The sequence below is a fragment of the Carassius carassius genome, chromosome 13, assembly GCF_963082965.1.
Source record: "Carassius carassius chromosome 13, fCarCar2.1, whole genome shotgun sequence".
In the NCBI taxonomy this organism is placed as follows: Eukaryota; Metazoa; Chordata; class Actinopteri; order Cypriniformes; family Cyprinidae; genus Carassius; species Carassius carassius.
Window position 1 is genome coordinate 709,456 of NC_081767.1, and position 22,840 is coordinate 732,295.

At 37.7% G+C, this 22,840-nt stretch overlaps 1 protein-coding gene across 4 annotated transcripts in view; it reads left to right on the forward strand.

Annotated features, from left to right (window-relative positions):
* Window positions 1-9,443: 9,443 nt before the first annotated feature.
* Window positions 9,444-22,840, forward strand: part of LOC132155815 (SH2 domain-containing adapter protein D-like) — a 114,018-nt gene continuing 100,621 nt past the window's right edge. Inside the window, exon 1 of one of the 4 annotated variants that reach the window (XM_059564520.1) lies at window positions 9,444-10,067. In XM_059564520.1, the coding sequence (XP_059420503.1) occupies window positions 9,654-10,067 (414 nt within the window). In that variant the 5' untranslated portion in view covers window positions 9,444-9,653. The remainder of the gene's footprint in view (window positions 10,068-22,840) is intronic. The other 3 variants (XR_009437351.1, XR_009437352.1, XR_009437353.1) reach the window with 3 other exon arrangements.

A 22,840-nucleotide genomic window follows, 5' to 3' on the forward strand; every position in this document is an offset into this window, starting at 1 on the left:
ACAAAAGATGATGTTTTGTAAAAAATGGCTCAGTGGAAGTTTGAGGGATTGGATGCAAGGACACAAGCTCCTCTCTTCTGCATGATGAAACCCATAAGATTGTGTTTTGGTGGCTTATGGGTTTCATCATGCTGAAGAGAGGAGCTTGTGTAAGCTTTATGAAGCTATACGCAGGATCTAATACTGTGAATAAACAGCAGAACGCCAGAGAGTGAAGCGGACAGTGGGTCCAAAGGTCCAACATCCCATTTCTACAATATTTAGCTGTCTGGAGAGGAAAGTAAACCTGCCAGAGCCTTCCAGCCTCATTCAAACCCTCCATATAAACCGAGCAGACCTCCACACTGCAGAGAATCAATACGTTTGCAGTCCGTTTCAAAGCAGACGCTCAAGGACTCTTCGTTTAACTGCAGCGAAGCTTTGAGAAACAAAAGAGTGTGAGCTACTGATTCACATGGACGGCTGTGTGTGTGTGTGTGTGTGTGTGTGTGGAGGGACGGGGGTAAACAGGCAGGCCTAAGTGAGTGTTTACTGGGCAAATACACATGATGGAGGACTGTGAAATACTGTTGACTCAAGATTACAGGCAGAGGAATAAGGTGCTCGGTCAACACACCTGTCTCCTCCACACTGAAGATCACTGGAGTTGATGGAGAACCACCAGAGGACTGTCTGGATGTGTTACTGTGTTCTGTGGTGGTCCAGAGGGACGTGTGAGGTCTGATGAAGTCTCGTATAGTTTATACCTCACAGAAGTCATGCATGGTGAGGTCTCAAGAGGTTTGATGCACTAAAATAAGGCTTATTCAGTGGCGTGACATTATCAGAACACTACAGTCTTTCAGTGGAAGGCTACGTTTTCTAACAAACATTGACATAACATGACATTTTTTGCTCAAATAGTAAAAAGTTTTTCCATTAACAAGCTATTTTTTATTTCTTATGATATTGAATCGTGTCAGAATGCTGTGCTTTTCATCATATTTTATTGTGTCTGCAGCTTTATGACAGAGCTGTTGAAGTATGCAGTACATTTACATTTGCATTAACTACATTTATATTTACATAACAAATCTAGAGAGATGTGAAATGACCTAATAAAATCTAAATCAATTTCATGGTCCCATATGATTTTGTGGCACATTTCTCGCAGGTCGACACAAAATGAATCGTTTCGCAGAATCGATTAGAAAACTGGAACTAGAACTCAGGTTTACTTAATCCAGAGTGAAAATATGATTTTTAAAAAGCTGGAAACTGGTTATTAACTGGTTAATTTAGTTCTGATCATATTTAAAGAGAATCAAACTCACATCGTTCCTCTAAGTCTGATTCATTTAGTGAATCAGTTCATTCACTCAGTTCTCAAACGATTCATCAGAACACTGCTCCAGTGTTATCACAGCAGTTCAGCTCCTCCAGTAACGAACTCATTTTTCCAGATATACACGACATAACAGAAATAGCGATTATCCAGTAATAAGCTGCTTTCTCCAACAATTAGTCTTGTGGTGTAGTGTTTCGAAATGCTGCATTATATTTTTCACAACATTAAATGAACACCGAGGCGGATAGTCCAGTTTGATTCAATGAAGTGGATTGTTCACACAATTGTTGTTAATAAATGAGTCAGTGCTCAAATGAACGATTCACGATTCCTTTTTTCAACACTGAATCTTCTTGCTATTGAACTCAATTATTCAAAATAGAAACATAAATACAACAATAGATTTTAGTATCACATTTTTAATCAATTTAGCATATCCTTGCTGAATAAAAGCATTAATAACAAAAATAAAAAAAAGTACTCAAACTTTTGAATAGTATGTTGTTACAAAAGATGTCTATTTTGAATAAATTCTGTTCTTTTTAGCTTTTGATCAGTGGTGTGAATGTTCTCAGAATGGATCTTCATAAGATTATCAGTCTTGAAAGTTTGGGTAAATCAATCAAATCTACAGCAAATAGTAATAGGAATGATATAAGAATGAAAAAAGTGTCCAAGAAAGCTTGAATTTGACCATCGGCTGAAATCGACCTGAACTGTTTCTACATGAATGACTCGGCTTGTGTTTTAGAGGAGGCCACTCACTCACTATCTTAGTTTGCAGTGTTTAAAAGCATGTTGTATATGTTTATAAGATTCAGTGCTGTTATTGTCTCTCTTCACGAGCCGCCGCAGCAGGTCAACAACACAATCGATGAGTCCAGCGCTCTCTAAACTCTCTTATCCACGTCTTCCCTCCAGAGAGAGAGACCTGTCCTCGCCGCAGGAAAGCTGTAGCCTCAGCATCCTCAGTCTCTCCCTCAGGACACAACAATGACACAAACTCTCACATTTTATTATCAATTTAGAGTCCGGGCCGTGAGAGCTGCTGGTCCCAAAGTGACTTTTAAGACGGACTGCGAAGAGGATAATCAGCTTTATACAGCCGTCCACTCGGAGGACGAGTCCTCAGAACGACACACGAGGAGATTGCAGAGCACACTGAACAATATACAGTGATGACAAGACATCGCTGCTCTGGTTACCACACGTTACTAACCAGCACTGATCCGTCGAGCATCTATTTCACAACATCTGAGGTATTTCTGAGACGCTCAATAAAGAAGTTCAGAGCACACACATCAGACTCTTATTACACGAGTGTAAGGCACTCTATTTATGCTTTTTAGTTTTCAAACTTTGCACTTTAAAGTAAACTTTTAAATCTCTGCTCACTAGTCCCGTTGAAACAGAAGACATGCATAATTGTGATTAAATACATGCAACTAAGCTTAAACCAAACCCTAATCACTTAATTGTGTAATTACACCGTAACAAGCGCACCATAAAATTGCAAAATTGATACTGCAGTAATTATGCTGCTACTAATTAAGTGATAAAAACAGTTGCAAACGTTTAAAACAAAAAACACATATCCACCTTATTTTTTCCCGTAAGAGGCGGTGCAGCTTGTAACTTTAATGTGCAAGGCTTTTATGTTATTTTAATGTATTATCTTCAGCAGTTTAAAGGTTTACTGAACCGGATGAACTGGATGTCTCGCACAATCACAGAAAACAGCTTACTTTCGTGTTTAAAAATAAGGTGGGTTATACGCCCCAATAAAATGCACCAATTTAATAGTAGTATTAAAGCAATGCATTATCAGTTAATATCTGATTTCTAATCAATCGGTTGAATGAATGATTCAGTGATTCACTCATAAAGACTGAGATACACAGGCTGACACAAAGGATATATAGATAAAAATATAAATATGTGTGTCCTTGTGCCACTGTCAGCCAAAGCATGACATCATGGAGGCCTGTGATGTCTGGAGAAAGCTATTTGTTATTCCAGTGGCAGCTGGCACAGGACCAAAGTGCACTGTTAGAAGCCTGCCATATTTGCCAATATTATGTGAGTAATCGATCTGGTTCGGTTTGAGACTGTCAGAGGATTAGGTCTGAAATATATGAGTTTTACAGCAAGAAGGCCAGGCTCTGAGACACCAGTTATAAAACACAGACTTGATATTCATTCATTCAATCAATCAATAATGGGACAGAATGGGGGTTTCTGGGCTGCAGTAGCTTTAAGAGTATTAATCTGTTTCAGCAAGCAACTGGAGAGGAAAGAACCAACCAACGGCGTTACAAAAAGGAACTTGTTTGACTTTAGTCAGGATTTCTGCAGCTCTGTTTGCTGCCACTGCTTTCTGCAGAAACTGATGAATGCAAATATTAAAGGAATAGTTCACCCAGATGACATCCAATCAGCAGCTGAGTAGCAAAATAGCTACAAAAGTTAAAGCAAAGAAGTTAGTATGCAAAGTGAAAAAGCAAACACAATTACTGCTCTAACATAAGACTTCATTTCAGTTTCAACTAACTAGAAATTAACTTCTTTTCTGCTTAGTAGCGATCATGTATATAGTGCAGATATAAGGTAACAACACAATAAATAATATAGAATTAATATAAATTAAAGAAATGAAACTATTATACTAAACTATTATAAATAAAAAGGTTAGGAATCATAATTGTTTCAATTGCTTTTTCATCAGAGGGCCTCCAAACGTCTGGAACCGGCTCTGCATCCAGCGCTGCTGGACAAAGATGAAGAAGTTTCTGAGCAGTGCATTTATTCTTCAACTTATTCTAAAGCTGTGTGTGACTACAGCTTACTATTCATTTCCTTCAAAGTCTCAGGTGTGCTTTGTTTGAGTAAATAAGCATCGTATCTCTGCTCTAACTCTATTTCATATTACCATATGACATATAAAGCAGGGATGCACAGAGTCATATACAGGCGTATATACAGTATAAAGGCCATCTATGACTCCTGTTGTCGTTTTTATCTGAGGTGCAGAGGTACCAAACATTTGATTTCATTTTCAGCTTCAGCATCTTTTGATGGACAGATGATTTTGTTCTGGAGAAGATGGGTGTTATTTTTAAACAGGTAAGCTGCCTTAACAAAAATACTCACGCAAAGCCAAGCACGCAACAGCCAAACCTTCAGCAGAGAAGAGAGGTGTCTGAAACGGTCAAGCTGAGACATGTTTGATATGAGCTAGACCTATACATTCAGAAATTAATGTATTATTGTTTTTTTGCATGTTTTATTGAATCCATTACTGTAATGCTCTGTGCGTGTCTGTTTTCCCGTTGTGTTTTATTCCCAGCTTCCAGTTCCACACACTGATGTTTGTCAGATGTGGATTCTGCAGATGCTGGTGATGCTCAGATGTGTGGTAAATATGTGCTCGACATCTACACTTATTTACAACAGCTCCAGGCGAAGAGACCAAAAAGAGATCAAGATCATCCAAAAACGGTCTTTTTTTCATGCAGTTACAATGAATTGTGGCTGAAGATTGAAAAATATTGTTAAGAAGCACAAGTATCGTGCAGATGCAATACTTTGCATTGAAATAATCATCCAACCCCAAAATAAAAATGTTATCTTCAGGCATTCAGGATCAGGATGAGTTTGTTTCTTCTCCAGATTTGTAGAGGTGTAGCATTGCATCAGTGTCTCATCAATGGATGCTCACATTCCTGCGAAACTTTGTTGGCTGTTGACGTTAATAACGTGTTTTAATGTCGGAAATAATTTCACCACAACCAACGCATCTAATATTCTCTCTGACTTTCCAGGTTCCCTTACGAAAAATAGCCATGATTTTAGCAAGAATAACACCAAAAATCATCATTCTATAGCCATGGTAACTGCAAATTAGCCATTGTTTTTGTTTCTTCAAATAAAAATTCACAAAGTAGAAGTATTAAGATAATAATTTATTTTGGTTATAAAAACAGACCTAAGCCATCAATAGCTTTTATAATGACCTTAAATGCATTACATAAAAACAACGAGGCAATAATGATTGGTTAATAACACTGATAAAATACATAATGTAGGCTAATATAAAATAAAACATTTATGTACAGGGAGCCAAAGGCCACGTAATTGCATCTGCTACACTTACAGGACGATCAGATCCTTGTTTAGGCTCTTGGCCTAACATATATTCACTTAATCTTTCAGTTTTGGCCAGCTTTTTGATATAGATGACACAGCATCTATAATTTCTTAGACGAAAAACATGTGGACATCACAACCCTTACCAAGATAAACCATGGGTAGTAAAACTGCTTAATTTTCTTTTGCATGATTTCTGAATGCTTGAGACTACAAAATAAATTAGACAACTGTATTAATAAAGTCATAGCCAAAGGTAACTGTCGAGAGCTACAATTGTAATTTGTAAATAATACAATTTATTTATTTACTTTTTATTATTTTATTAAAGTTCTATTTTGACCCCTAAAGTAGGTGTTTAAAAAAAAAAAAATATATATATATATATATATACACACATTAGTGGCCAAAAATATTGGCACCCTTGGTAAATATAATCAAAGAAGGCTGTGAAAATGAATCTGCATTGTTAATCCTTTTGATCTTTTATTTAAAAAAATCACAAAAATGTATCCTTTCATTAGATAATAAGAATTTAAAATTGAGAGAAATATCATTATGAACACGTTGGACACAATTATTGGCACCGAGTAAAATATCTCTGAAGTATATTCCCATTCATATTCACAATTCTGAGCACTCCAGCTTGATTATAAACATGAAATCATCCAGATCTGGCGTCCTGTTTCACAGAAATATAAAGAGGAGGAAAAAACAAAGCCCAAATTCCCTTAATCATCCATCACAATGAGAAAAACCAAAGAATTTAATTCTGATGTGCAGCAAAAGATAATTAAGCTTCAGAAATTAGTGACGTGGCTTTAAGAAAAGAGCAGTGAAAATTCCCATTTCCACCATCAGGGCAATAAATTAAGAATTTCCAATCAACAGAAAATGTTATGAATCGGCCTGGAAGAGGAAGTGTGTCTTTATCGTCCTAATGTGCGGTGAGAAGGAGAGTTTGAGGGTCTGAAGTCTCTCCAAGGGTCAAGGATCAGAAAACTTTCAAACAAAATTGTCAAACAGAACCTACATCATCACATGTTGTTTGGGAGGGTTACAGGGTGAAACAACTGAAAATATGTCATATTGTAGGTTCTTCAAAGTAGCCACCTTTTGCTTTGATTACTGCTTTGCACACTCTTGGCGTTCTCTTGATGAGCTTCAAGAGGTAGTCACCTGAAATGCTCTTCCAACAGTCTTGAAGGAGTTCCCCGAGAGATGCTTAGCACTTGTTGGCCCTTTTGCCTTCTGTCTGCGGTCCAGCTCACCCCTAAACCATCTCGATTGGGTTCAGGTCCGGTGACTGTGGAGGCCAGGTCATCTGGAGCAGCACCCCATCACTCCCTTCTTGCTCAAATAGCCCTTGATGCCTTCAGTGTGACTCTACAATTTTCATAGTCATGAAAATAAAGAAAACTCTTTGAATGAGAAGGTGTGTCCAAACTTTTGCTCTGTACTGTATGTATAGAGTATGTATGTATGTATTCCACTGGATGTGTTAAATTGCTATAGATTATTATTGGAATGAATGTTTGATTTGTGCAAGTAAACAGTTTTATGTTTTTTTATGTTTATGTTTTTTTGTTGCATAAAATAAAATAAATCAATCAATAAAAAAACCTTTCCAATCATGTCACTTTTATTTTGACGAAAATTTCAGATTACACTGTATTTTAAAGCAAGTGTTTTCCAGGAAAAAAAAATAAATAAAATTTGTCAGTACATATTTAGACTGGATCAAGACTTTGACTCTTGTTCTACTAACTTTGGCATCAAAAGCCACACATTGATTGATTCTCCCTGCTGTTGAGCCCAGGCCGGTCTGAGGGAGCGTGCGCTGATCTGGACGATGATCTGGCGTCTCGGAGGATTCTTGGCTCGGGCCAGAGCTGAGGCCTTCACTTCCTCATCCTTCAGCTGTTTATTTGTCTCGACTGAGAACTCTCATTAACGTCTTGCTCTGTGTGTGGTTTTCAGCTAAGATTAGTTTGAGTATTAAACCGGCATTTAGGGAAGAGTGTGGAATATTGAAAGTAATCCATTGGCACCAAAACGATGTGAACGTTTCATCTTGATAATGACTCTCTGGCAGAAGAGGGTCTACAGCGAGGAGACTTTAGCTCCGGTGATGCAGGCCGGACAGACGCTGGAGAAGGTTACTGACCAAAGCAAGGTGGTCAGCTAATGATGAATGCGTGAATTCAAAATAAATTGCTTGACTTTGATGACTTTGGATAAAAGCATCTGCTAAATGCATGTGTTCTAAGAGCAGGTATGTGACGGTTTCTTCAAGCATCTGCAAGGTCGATGTCGATGGATTCTACAGTGATCAGTTTTAGTTTTTGAGGCACTTGAAGAGTTTTTAGGCGCTTAAATTGATTTATATTATGCTTTTGAATCCATGCAATTGTGTTTTCTTCAAGCCACCTTTTCCCTTGAACAATTGCAATTAAATGACTGAATCTGGGCCCAGAGTCTTTAATTTGTGGACTATTTACTGTGACGGAGAATCAGACTGGGCAAATTAAATGTGACTCTCTCAGGAGAGTTAAACTGCTTTGCTTCAAGCCATGCTTTTGTCCTGAAGGACAGTGGTGTTAAAGAGAAATATTACTTCATAAAGCGCCACAGCAGCGTGTCCCTGGCTCCTGTAACTAATGTGTGGAGTGTGTCTGTCTTAGTTCTTCTGTAAGAAACACACAACCGAGAGCGTTTACTGCATGCCAAAGTATGAGTGAAAAATGCAACAGGATTTGTCAATGCATTTTAATTTCTCAACTCAAGTAACATTGCTTTTTTTTACATTTCTGAAGCAGGGACTGTGAATGTTTTCCAGATGAGTTGTGTTATTGTCAGACTGATGCACACACATTTGTTTTTGTAAATGCATTGGGTTTTTGTCATGCAAAAGGATGTTTCAGATGCTGTTCATTTGCACATCTGACCGAATGATGGCACACAATGAGAAACTCTTACAGGTGTTTTAAGTGTCTATTGACCTGAAGAATGAACTCTGGAATGCTTTATTCACAAACACTCTTAAAGATTCAAGGCTTTTATTATGTGAGACCACATCAGAATATTTTTAAAAGAATATTCAGCCTCTTCATTGTAAATGCCTCACTGTCAGCCAGATTTCAGCTGTTTTAACCCTCATGTTCTGGTCATTTTGACCCAGAGAGGATCTTCTTTTTCCAGAAAATGTTATCGCTCAGACAGCGTATCACAACTTCCCAAATAATTTTTCTCTACCCTTTTTCATGCACATTTGGCATTTCCAGTCAAAACTGACCGGCCTACAAGAAAATTGCTTGTAAATCTGTCATTCTGTTTATTCTCTTTATACACTTGTTTTCAATTAACACAGGTTTTGATTGATCTGAGCTCATGCACTTCAGTTTATAAGATAATTTTAGCTATGCTCACTCAAAAACTGCTGCAAAAGTCAGATTAATCAAAACCTGTGTTAATTAAAGAAAACAAGTTGATAAAGAGATAAAACCCAAGCATAATGCCAATATAGCATAATGAATTGTTGCATAACACATTCCAGGTCAAACATGACCGAATCAGTTGTTAAACACACAGGTTGCTGCATTGCAAAGAACTTTCGACGAAAAATACAAAGACTTTCTAACTGCTCTTCACAAGCAAATTCTTGTACAACAATCAAATGAATCAAAAACACAAGTTTGGTGAATGCACACTATAAGTGCATGGTTCAGTTTTTAAGGAAGGCATTTTTTATTAGTTTTTTTCTTCTTCTGCCTAAACGCCAGCTACAGCACTATCCTCAGCACCTGTCTGTCGCTTTAGCGCGCGCGATGACGGTATGTTGATGATCAAATCCTCTGTCTTGTGCCTCTCCAGTGTCAGAGCACACCGATAGGTGGCAGTGAGTATCCCAGGTAGAAATTCCCAATATATCCCAGCAGTCGCTCAGCTGTCTCACACACACACACACACACACACACACACACACACACACACATACACATACAGAGACACACGCGCGCGCACGGAGAGAGCGCAGGAGTCTCGCGCAGAGTTTCACCAAACAGAAAGTGATAGAGTCGGTAAACGTGCACTTCACGAGCCAGAGCCGGAGTCCCAGCACTCGGACGGGCACTGGCACGGATACATCTCGTATCGGAGTTGTGAGCAATGCGCTGGCAGCATGGCCAGATGGTTCAAGGAGCACCTGGGTTTCAAAACCACCAAAGCCCCGCAACCTCCGAAACCGGACTACCGACACTTCCACACCGCCGTCTCCAGCCCCCCGGTGTTCAACCTCCAGCAGCAGACGGGCACCGGGTTACTGTCCGCGCAGCCCGACATCCTCACCGCCTACAAACTCCAGAAGGAGCTGGACTTCGAGGATCCGTACACGCCGGGCGGAAACGTGCCCTTCTCCTCCGGACTGAGTTCCGCGGGCTCGCCGGACATCAAGTACGTGTCTCCGAAGCACCGGCTCATAAAGGTGGAGACGGTTGAGCGCAGCAGCTCGAGCTCGGGCAGCAGCAGCGGGGCGACCGCGGTCAAGACCCCCAGCTCCCCGCCCGCAGAGCCCGAGAACGGCAAGCAGGAGAAGGTAAGACCGAGCTCACCTCCACAGGTAGATCCACGGGACACGGAGCATCGCGCAGTGTACTCGCAGTTACACACAATCTTAACATATAGCAAGATTTTTACCAACTTGTTTTCAAAGATTTAAATAAATTAATAAAACTGTAATAAATCAACCCTATATTTATAAAAAAAAAATAATAATAATAAAAAATTCATATTAGTGTTTTTAGTAAAACAAAACAAAATGTTTTGTTTTATTAGTAAAAACTTTTTTTTTTTAAATTAAGTATAGACAAGGAAAAATAAATATACAAATATATATATATGTATAATTCAAACATTCACTGGGAGTGCCATCAGTGTGAAAATATTTGACAATAACAGGGTTTACCGATTCTGGCATACTCTGTGAGGGTAAAGGCCATGCTTTAGCAGAGAACCGGTAAAACGAGTTGTTTTGTGTGCTCCACAACGGTTATGAGCAGGGAGGACACTGTTCTCAATCTGCTGTTGACATCCATAAACATCTCTGAGCTGCCTGAGGATCCACATCCACAGAAGTTTTACATGGCTTTGGGTTTCTCTTGATATTCTAGGAATTGGAGAGTCATTATAGTGCCCATATATGATATATGTTTTTTTTGGTGGAAATGAAAATGGGTCGTTAGACATTTATTATCCAGAAGATTGTTGCTCCAGAAGGGGGCTGTGTTTTAGATTCATCCCACATGAGTCAAATCGTGCAGGATGAAAATATGCAGAGGTCAACAGTAACCGTGACCTTTGACCTTCAGTTTAAGTCAGTCATTTGCCCTAAAATCTTATTGACCATTTTTTAACGTTTTGCAATGCTTTGGGATACTTTTTATGGTGAAAATCTGAATGCATGCAGGCATGCTTGGATGCTGTAGCCGTTCACTCGTGTTGAGTTCATGTGTGTAATGTTTATTTTAGTGTTTGCGAGAGCGATCACAAATGTATAACTCGTTCAGATTGCTTCATCCACGCTTCATACATGCCACTCCTTTTCCTGCGAGGTGCGGCCTGTGCGCTCTCAGGTTAGTGATAAGATGCAAGCGGAGACGGCATGCTTCAAACAGTGCTGTCATTTAGTGCACGTGTCCCAACTATCTGGTTATCTTCAGTTAGGGTGCATACTGCAGGCTGCTGAATGACACGCTGACGTCGCTGTCATTCTCGTTCTTGCTGAGCTGATCAACACTTCAGGCCTTCACAGGCATCATACTCGTGGACTGCCTGTCAAAGCCAGACAACAAGCAACCGACTCATCAATCCTGGTAAATACTGCAGCTTCTGCACGGTCTAATTAAAAGAGTTGAGCTGCAGTCACTCAGAGAGTGTTGTTTGTGCTGGTCAGCTCTCTTATCAAATGCTGTTTGTCCTGATTACTGAATCACAAGGTTGTTGAAGGAAGAGATACTGCATAAGCACATATGGGAAAACACAGGTGTGTGTGCGTGTCAAGGTTTGGCTGGTTAAAATGACTCTGTTAGACCTGCTGGTAACCATCTGCTTCCATTGATGGCCATTCAAACGAAGCTGTGTGTTCAACGTACACTGTATGCTACGTATTGTTTCTGAAAGAAGTCTCTTCTGCTCACCAAGGCTGCATTTATTTGATAAGAAATACAGTAAAAAGTGTGAAATATTATTACAATGTGAATGTGAATCTGTGTTAAAGTGTAATTTATTTCTGTGATGCTCCGCTGTATTTTCAGCATCATTCCTCCAGTCTTCAGTGTCACATGATCTTCAGAAATCAGAATAATATGATGATTTACTGCTCAAGAAACTGTAGTGACCTGAAAATGAAAGCAATAATTCACTCAAAAATGAAAATTAGCTGTTAATTTAATCGCCATCATGCCATCCAAAATGTAGGTGTTTTTTTTTTCTTCAGTAATCGTGAAGGTTTTTAGCTGAAACCGTGCTCCTTGGTGATTCACAAAATGCAAGTCAATGGCTACCGTCACTTTGACAGTCAAAAAAAGCATAACGCAGAACACCAAATGAATCCCAGAGGCTCCTGATGATATACTGAGGTCTTATGAAGCAAAACGCTTTACAACTAATTTACAAATCTCATAAACTTATATTTTATTCACAATCGAATATAGATAACATATCAAATGTTGAAAGTGAGACATTTAGAAATCTCATGCCAAATATTGGCTCATTTTGGATTTCATGAGAGCTACACATTCCAAAAAAGTTGGGTCAGGTAGCAATAAGAGGCCGGAAAAGTTAAATGTACATATAAGGAACAGCTGGAGGACCAATTTACAACTTATTAGGTCAATTGGGAACATGATTGGGTATAAAAAGAGCATCTCAGAAGTCAAGATGGGCAGAGGATCACCAATTCCCCCAATGCTGTGGCAAAAAATAGTGGAGCAATATCAGAAAGAGTTTCTCAGTTTAAACATTTGATATGTCATCTATGTTGTATTCTGAATAAAATATTGAAATGTGAAACTTCCACATCATTGCATTCTGTTTTTATTCACAATTTGAGCAGTGTCCCAACTTTTTTGTAATAGGGTTTGTACATGTTGAAAGCATATAAAGTGTATAAACTAGTCTTCATCAGCTCACCTTTTTACATAAACAATGAGAAGCCATAAAAATGTTCATTTGGCCCTTCATTCAAGCATTCGGTTCACGTATGCACACATCAACGGCTCATCTGTGTTCAGTCAGTGTCGAACTGATTCGTCAGTTCACTGAATCAGTTAATTCATCATAGAATCAGATCTGCTGCTGTTTCAGCTCATTTCCAGTCGGTGTGTCTGTCAGGCGTCTGAAAGTGAGTTTTGATAGAGTTGCTCGAGCCATGAACTGATTTAGATGATTCAACTAGTTCAGCTAAAAAGTTTGCCTGAGGCTCTGGATTACAGTAATAATGCTGTAAATAATGTTTAGTTTCTTGCACAGACTGATCATTTCGCTTCATAAGACCTCAGTATATCGTCATGAGTCACAGGGATTCATTTGGTGTTCTCCGTTATGCTTTTTTGACTGTCAAAGTGTCGGTAGCCATTAACTTGCATTTTGTGTGTCACCAAGGAGCTCGGTTTCAGCTAAAAACCTTCTTCACCGTTACTGAAGAAAAATGAGTAAATTAACAACAAATCTTCATTTTTGGGTGCACTGTCCCTTTAACTGTTATTTCCAGAGTTTATAGATCTGTGCTGTGTTTGAAACACTAAACTGTGAGCAGTAGGATTGTCGTATTGTGTTATCTGTGTGGGAACCGCTTCCATGCGTCATCGTTATGCTCCGTCCATCGCAGTGATTCTGCTCGCTCATACAGAATTACGTTTATCGACCACCGAGGCTGAAACACTAGTATCCTGCTAGTGCTCTGAAAAGGCCAGCTAATGTCTTAATTACTTGACAAGTGGATGATAATTATGGAAATGCTTTCCTAATGCTCGGAATGCCAATATCTGTGTCAAGCGTTTGCTCTTCTTGATTTTGAAACAACAGCAGCGTTCAGTTTGCTGAAAATTGATTGAATTATTTGAATGGTTTTGGTATTGTGACAACACATATTTATTATCATTAAAACATAAATAATGATATATATTTTTTCCCCAGTGTGGTAAGCAGGCTGGCTGATGGCATTAGCTTATGATTTCTTTGCTGCTATTGTGTTGTTGTTTTTCTTGTTGTGATTAGACCTTCTCGGATGAGAGCATTTTGTAAGATGATTAATTATCGTTTTAGTAGTGTTAATGAACAACAACCTCCGAACACACACGCACACGCACACACACACACACACACACACACACACACACACACACACACACACACACACACACACAACTGTGTTAAATGAATAGTTGAAGGACTCGTGAAAGTGAATTACTGAGAGATAAACAGAAGATAAAAGACAGCAGTGACCTTGCAGCCGAACGGAGGGCTTCATAGTTATTTTTCTCTAAACTAGCTTCAGTTTTTATATTTTAACACTACTGTACTTTGTGGAAGCCAGGCCTGTTTTCTGCAAGTGTTTGAATGTTTCTCAGAGGTTTTCTACAGGTGCTGGTCCTATAATTAGAATATAATCAACAAGTTGATTTATTTCACTAATTCCATTCAAAAAGTGAAACTTGTATATTATATTCATTCATTACACACAGACTGATATATTTCAAATGTTTATTTCTTGTAATTTTGATGATTATAACTGACAACTAAGGAACACCCCAAATTCAGTATCTCAGAAAATTAGAATATAACTTAAGACCAATACAAAGAAAGGATTTTTAGAAATCTTGGCCAACTGAAAAGTATGAGCATGTAAAGTATGAGCATGTACAGCACTCAATACTTAGTTGTGTCTCCTTTCCCCTGAATGACTGCAGCAATGCGGCGTGGCATGGAGTCGATCAGTCTGTGGCACTGCTCAGGTGTTATGAGAGCCCAGGCCTTCAGCTCTTCTGCATTCTTGGGTCTGGCATATCACATCTTCCTCTTCACAATACCTCATAGATTTTCTATGGGGTTAAGGTCAGGCGAGTTTGCTGGCCAATTAAGAACAGGGATACCATGGTCCTTAAACCAGGTACTGGAAGCTTTGGCACTGTGTGCAGGTGCCAAGTCCTGTTGGAAAATGAAATCTGCATCTCCATAAAGTTGTTCAGCAGCAGGAAGCATGAAGTGCTCTAAAACTTCCTGGTATACGGCTGCATTGACCTTTGACCTCAGAAAACACAGTGGACCAACACCAGCAGATGACATGGACCCCAAACCATCACTGACTGTGGAAACTTTACACTGGACCTCAAGCAACGAGGATTGTGTGCCTCTCCTCTCTTCCTCCAGACTCTGGGACCCTGATATCCAAAGGAAATGCTAAATTTACTTTCATCAGAGAACATAACTGTGGACCACTCAGCAGCAGTCCAGTCCTTTCTGAAGCGAGATGCTTCTGACGCTGTCTGTAGTTCAAGAGTGGTGTGACACAAGGAGTGCGACAGCTGAAACCCATGTCTTGCATACGTCTGTGTGAAGTGGTTCTTGAAGCACTGGCTCCAGCTGCAGTCCACTCTTTGTGAATCTCCCCCACATTTTTGAATGGGTTTTGTTTCACAATCCTCTCCGGGGTGCGGTTATCCCTATTGCTTGTACACTTTTTTTCTACCACATCTTTTCCTTCCCTCCGCCTCTCTATTAATGTGCTTGGACACAGAGCTCTGTGAACAGCCAGCCTCTTTTACAATGACCTTTTGTGTCTTGCCCTCCTTGTGCAAGGTGTTAATGGTCGTCTTTTGGACAACTGTCGAGTCAGCAGTCTTCCCCATGATTGTGTAGCCTACAGAACTAGACTGAGAGACCATTTAAAGGCTTTGCAGGTGTTTTGAGTTAATTAGCTGATTAGAGTGTGGCACCAGGTGTCTTCAATATTGAACCTTTTCACAATATTCTAATTTTCTGAGATACTGAATTTGGGATTTTCCTTAGCTGTCAGTTATAATCCTCAAAATTAAAAGAAATAAACACGTGAAATATATCAGTCTGTGTGCAATGAATGAATAAAATATACAAGTTTCACTTTTTGAATGAAATTAGTGAAATAAATCCAATTTTTGATGATATTCTAATTATATGACCAGCACCTGTAGAAGTGTAGAAATAAGTCTGAATCACTGTAGTATTGATGAGAAGACCATCAAGTGAAATACTGACCTGATGACCGGTCTCCATCTGTCCGCTCAGATCTGGATTCTTCTGTGCGAGATCAAGATCCAAACCGGTTTATTGCACTCTGCACATGGATAAACACTTCCATTTCCCTCTTATCAGTGCTGATCGGTATTGTGTAGAAACGTCTTTTAGGTTTAGTTGTTTCTGTCTGTCTTCACTGAACTCATTTCCTCCCGCGACGTTCATCACTCATAATGTTAGTTTCATTACTCCTTATCCACAAACTTAAATACCAAACTGTATTTTAAAAGCATAGTTCACCCTAAAATGAAAATTGTCATTAACTCACCCTCGAGTCTGAACACAAAAGAAGATATTTTGAAGAATGTTGGTGACCAAAGAGTGGCTGGTAGCCATCGACTTCCCTAGATTTTTGGGTGAAATACCCCTTTACAAACAGTTAAACTCATTTGAACCAACTTAATTCGTATTGTCAGTGAACTATTATCTGAGCATCAATATATTAATACGCATCTCATATTCATACATTAGGACGCTCCTGATTTAATTAGTTTTTATGTTTTTAAAAAAAAAAGATTAAGAGTCTGTAGTGGAGTTGTTGTGTGCTTGGAATGGAAAATAACTAAAAAGTCATCTAATCATCTTCATTGTGTTGAGTTGAGTTGGATGTGTCACTATGGTGACCGTGTGTGTGTGTGTGTGTGTGTGTGTGTGTGTGCAGATATGTGAGCTATTCTTTTATCTGAATGGCTGAAGGCTTGACATTGCAGGCATGCGTGTCTGTATTGAGTCTTTCATTAGACACGAGAGACTGTACACTGATGAGGCTGATCAGAGAGACACAGTTGTCCAGAACATCGATGTGTGGATGTGATTGTGGTTCTCTGTGTGGGGTTCAGACTGCAAACCTCACATCTTGTGTGTTTGACAGAAGATCCTTCTTCTCATGTCACATTCAGATGCTTCGTAGCAGGGTTATCATAGCTGACCAAAACTGAAACTCAGATTACATTAACAAGAATTTTCATAGTTTTATCCTTAAAAAGAATTTTCTAAGAAAATAATGTCACCTAAAAAAAATAAATAAATAAAAAGAAACCTTAAAATATATAATATATTATAAAAGAATAAGAAATAAAACAGATTTAAAACTACATATACATGTCTCAAAAACTCACAAAAATGATAAAACAGTTACAAAAAAGTGTGTAAAAATAAAAATGTATTTAATAAATAAATAAAAACTGTATAGAAATATATACAAAAAATCTATTAAAATTACTCAAGTTAAATACAAATAGTAAAAATGTTCTGTTTTTAGAATTAGAAAGGATTTTAGAATTTTTATCACATGTAAATTTAAAAAGTCTTGAATAATTGTAATTTTTTCTGTTTGCTTGGTTTTGATTTATTTTGTGTTTTCGTAACTCTTGTGTTTTTTTTTCCATGAAGATGCTGACATAGCAATGAAAATAAATAACTACTACTCCTAAAAAGTCGACTAAAATAAAAACAGGAAATGTAGAAATGAAAAATGTAATAGCTCTGATACTAAAATACTGCGGTGTAGTCAGTGAGAGTAGAAACCGCTCACTGACCGTCGTGCACTTTTATCCCTTCTGCTTTCACATTGGGAGAGGTGTTAATCTCCATTAAGCAATCCTTAAAGGATATGGTCCAGCAGCTCAGATCTGAGATCAGTTTCAGCAGCTTTGGGTTTGTACGAGGGCTGCTAGAGAAACACACTCGGACTGCATGAATGCTTCAGTCTCTTCTGTTCCTCTCTGTCTGGATGTCTCTCTGCTGGGATTTCGATTAATCGTCCAGCCCCACACAAACACAGACTGGTGACGAGCTGCCCTCTAAAAAGATATCATGGGCATGTTTAAGACAATTACAGTTTTAGAGGTAAACCAGCAACATACATGGTGTTTTTAAGTGGTTATGATTTAGATGGAATATATTTTTGTTTTTTGTTTCACCTGGCTATATATATATATGTATATAAATATATTTATCAAATTTATTTTGAATTAATTTTTTTATGTAATTAAATTATTTTAAGTTTTAGAAACTTTGTTGTTTTTTCATTTTATTAGTTCGCTTTTTAATATAATTAAAACAAATGAATAAATTAATAATTAAACACAACTAATAAATATTGTGACAAAACTAAATTAATAAAACTTTACAATTAAAAAAAAATACAAGTGACGCAAATGCAACAAAATTACTAAACTTTAACTTTAAAAATAAATGACAAATTAAATAATAAACTAAATAAATAAATTGTAATTTTTGTAATAGTATTAAAGTTTTCATTTTTATTACATGACTACATGAAAATGAGACGTTGCTTTAGCAACTAGCTGTTTTTATTTATTTATTTATTTATATTAAATCATATTATTTCAGTTAACGTTTTTAGTTTCACAGTAATACTGCTGGTTTAGTCTGAGTCGGATCAGTGAGTCTGAGTGCTTCTGCTCCAGGATTGAGGAAGTGCTCTCTTCCTGACAGGAAGTGTTTACGGCTCCCGGACAATCCCTTCTGACTGGGCAAGTCGGATCTTGCCCCTTGAAATAGACAGGGAGGGGTTAACACGCCTCTCCAGCATCTCAGCACCGATCGCTTACAGCCAAAGCTTCCTCTGACTCAAAATCGATGCCCTGTAAACCATGTTTTTCCCATGATCCTCCTCGGCGCTGTCAGGCCGCTGTGTGTGTCTGGATGAGAGGAGTGTGTGGTGGAAAGCCCCGTGTCAGAGCCGCCCTGCTCTGACTGTAATCAAGAGATCTCTTTCCTGTGTCAAATACAACAACTACAGAGGAACAACTGACCGAATCGCATGAAGGAATATGCATGTTATATTCACCCCAAATCAAAAATAGATTCATTTATATTTTGCATGAAGAACATTTAAATGTTTTTTTTTTATGCAATAGTGTTAAGTGTACAAGTGTATAGAGCACAATATATTATAACTTTTTTCTTTTTGTCTAATGCAATATTTTTTTTTGACAATTTATTATCTTTTCGAAGGTAATTTTGTGCATTGCATTACTAAAAACCGACAATAATTGAATAAATAATTAAATAACATTATATAATGTAATCTTAATTGCCCATAGGCTGTTTTTAATTAATTTGCTTTTCATATAATTTAAACAAATTAATAAATTAATAATAAAAAAACTAATAAAATTTGTATCAAATAAAAAAAATATATATATACAAGTGACACAAATGCAACAAATTACTAAAACTTTAACAAAAAATTAAAAATTAAATAATAAACTAAATAAATAAATAATAAAATAATAATTAAATCCCAGCGTTTCCTGAATTTTCACCAGTGCACACAATCCCACAAATCTACTTTGCAGCTGATGCTCAAATAAGTGTAGTGTAGAATATATTGTGAAATATGTGCATGCATTATAAAAGTGTCATCTCATATTTTAGCCTCACCACTCAATTTCTTCTCCCTGCATCGCCTCCATTTCCCTCTAAAACCCAGATCTGTCGGAAACAGAAAAAGAGGTGAGGGGTAATTGGATTTTGTCAAGCGTGTCCTCTAGTGTTTAATCTGGAATATCTGCGCTGTATTAAAAGCGAGGCGCGTCCGGTCGAGTCTCTGGTGTGACGGTCATCAGAGCGTCCAGACTACATGAGAAGACCTTGAGTGTTCGCTCTCAATCCCATGTTTCAGTTTTTATACAGCGTCTTATTTGACAAAAATAAAAATGCAATGTTTTGTGAACTGTTCTATTTGATTGCATTTTAAAAGAGTGATTAAATTGCTACAAGTTGTATCAATGCATTTAATTTATAGTGATACATTTGTATTAAATCATTAAAATTGGAAATGAAGAAGAAGAAGAAGAAGAAGAAACGAATGACTGACAGGTCAGTGAGCACAAATGTTCCTGTGTCGGATCCGGGATGTGATCTGGTCTTCTCTCTCTCTTGCTGTGGAGTTGCTGTAGTGTCATCCTCTCAGAGGACTCTCCTCATTAGATTTGATCGGTGCTTTACAAAGCGTTAGCTGCAAAAGCACAAGAGCAGCAGAAAGGGCCCCAATGAAACGGCTCTTAATGCAATCGTGCCGCTAAGCCTCAGGTTCTATTAGGTTATGTGCCGCTCAGATCCCGGCGGATGCGGACGTAGATCATCAGCGTCAGGCTCTCTCCTCTGTCATCTCCAGCGCTTTGACAGCAGAAGGTGGAGCGGGAATCCCTCTGGATCCGCTGCAAGCGACAAACCCCATCTGAACTCAGTCTGTGGACTCAAGTCTAATTTACCACCCTGAAAGAGTGTATTATCATAATGTTTCCTGAGATGAATTTGAGGGTGGGCGGATTGAAATCAGTGTCTATTGCTTTTCAAATTAATTTCCCTCTAATGGAGGATTCGAATCTCTTGTAATGAGTCAAGCGGTTCGGCTCGATACAGAGCTTATTTGTCTGTAACGGGGTGTTTGCAGTCGTTGCAGATGATCGTGAGTCTCTGTCAGGTGTGGAGCTGCTGAAGAGCTCAGGGTTTAATTAGCTGCTCAGGTCTGGCAGTCAGTCTCTGCTGGTAGATGTCATAACTACACTTTCTGTATTGATGGGGATTCAGAAGTAGCTGTGCATTCTGACAGTGCTTTTTTTCCAGTATAATTCTTATTATAATAATTTTACTGTAGTTGTTTTATCAGATGCGTAATATGGATCAGTATTTATTTTTTATTTTTTAACACATTTTTATTGATTTATTATAAATCTAAGTATATATTTGTTTTATATTATGCGTAAATATTTTATATTTTTATACAAAAATACTTTTAATTAAATTAGGTTTAATTTATTTTATAATAGATACATTAGCACAAGAATAATTTTATTTTATTTATTTTTAATTATTATTTTATTTTATTATTATTTATTATTATTATTATTAATTATTATTTATTTATTTATTATTATTATTGTATTATTTTATTTTATTTTATTATTTTTTATTTTATTATTATTATTACAAATTTATTTATTTATTTATTTATTTTTTCCAAGGATAGATTTTTCTTGGTTTTTGGTTTACATTTACAACTAACTAAAGTGACATTGCTGGAATAAACAAGCTCAACCTCCTGATCTTCCACAAGGTTTCTTCTGTCTGTGGGTTTGTGCGGCTGATCTTAGAGCAGTAATTAGGGCTGTTTTTCCTCAAGGGCATGTGTAGCGTTTGCATGTGTTTTTGACTCTCATGACACGCCCAGCACACGCAGCCAGCAGATGGTCGTCCCACTCCAGGAGGCTCACAGGCCCCGCTTTACTAAGAGCCACTGTGCTTAATTATTCTCTCCTCGTTCAGCTTAAACAGCTTGTTAAGTATGCTTGAGTAGAGGACGGCTAAAAATCACCCAAACTTTGCATAAATGGGAAACGCAGCAACATGCTGTTGCTTCAATATAATTACCCTTTCCCTCATTAATCCTTTAAATTACTGAGAGTTCAATCTTCTTAAATACATTTTAGAAAATTGAGTGACCTGGGGACCGTGAATAAAATAATGTGAGAAAAAGCTTTTAAATAAATCAGTTAAATTCCATTATCTTAACTTCTCCGCCACATTAATTTGATATTCATTATTTAAATATAATGCATTTTTTGTAGGCCGAAATATCTTGGTTCATAGTAAAATGTTTGCTAAAGAAGTTTAAATGTGGGTTTGAAAAAAAAAACTATTATCAAATAAATTCTTTTATGTAACTTATCAGCTATGTTAATTAATGTATATTATGCAAATATGTTTAATTTAGAAGAAATGACTTTAATTCATCTCTTTGTTAGTAGAAGAATGTTTGATTTTCAATGGTCACTGATGCTCACAGCTGCAGGTTTATTCTGTTTGGTTCTCTCTTTATGTTTCTGTGACCTGCATGTCTTTATAGTACTGACTCAGCTCTGGTATGAGGGCGAATCTCACTCTCTGAGAGCGTGTTAATGCTTCGGATGCCTCCGTGTCAGACTCAGATAATGGTGCTTTGAGGGAGTTGAAGACTGACCTTGACGTGTTTCAGAGTCAAAACAGCCCCACTGAAACCACAGCATTAACAGCAGTGGAAATGCTTTTTGACTGGCTTCTCATGTGAGATTGCTCCTTCCTGTCCTCTGTTAAATATCATTGATGAACTATTGTAGTTTTTATGAATATTTTGTTTTATAACTTTTATAAGATAATATAATCTTGTTTTCATTTTAATAGTAGTTAAGGCTTTAGCAATTTTGGTATTTTTATGCCTGTATATATAATGTCTATACAGTTTTAATTAAGCGTTATTGTTTAGCTTAAGTTATTTTTGTGTTCCAAATTAAACTAATCAGAAATAAGAGAAATCCTTTTAAAGATCTCTAGCATTGCATTTTGGGAGATTTTGCATTTAAACTGTTCTGTCCAGTGTGCTTTGCTGTATACTTTCAAAGTTGTTGTATGTAATCCTTGCATGTGCATGTAGACTGCAGAAGTGGTAAGAGTAGTATGTACTTCGGCTCTCTCTGACGCTGGTTTCTGGTTTTAGCTGCAGACAGGGTTTGGTGTGGTTTGGGTTCGCTTTCGTCCCTCTGTAAACACTGGAAACGATGAGGGAAGTGAACATGGCAGATTCAGAAAGCAAAGAGCTCTGACTCTGGAATGAATTGTAGTGCCGTTGTTTCTAACATCTATCATTGTGCCATTAAAGTGTGTGATTAATGGTGATGTTTTTGCAGGAACTTTATCTGTGGTAGGAAAGTAAACTGGAGTTTATGTTCATGCTGGGTCTCGTCCCCTGTCTCAATCCCACAGCGCACAGAGGAATAGCCTGTAATTACATAGAGATGATGATGGCCTCTCTGTTCCTGCTCTGCTACAGTCCCCTCATACCTTAAACATAGAAAAAGGCAGGGTTTCCAGCAAACTTAGTTTTAAAACGCTAAGTTTGGATCTTAGATTATGTAGATGTTTTTCTTTTCTGCAAAGAATGTAGATGTTTTGATGTTAAAATACTTGTTCTTCTCCACTTTTATGTGAGAAAACTGCAACAAGTAAAAAAAAAGTAATTTTAAACTGATT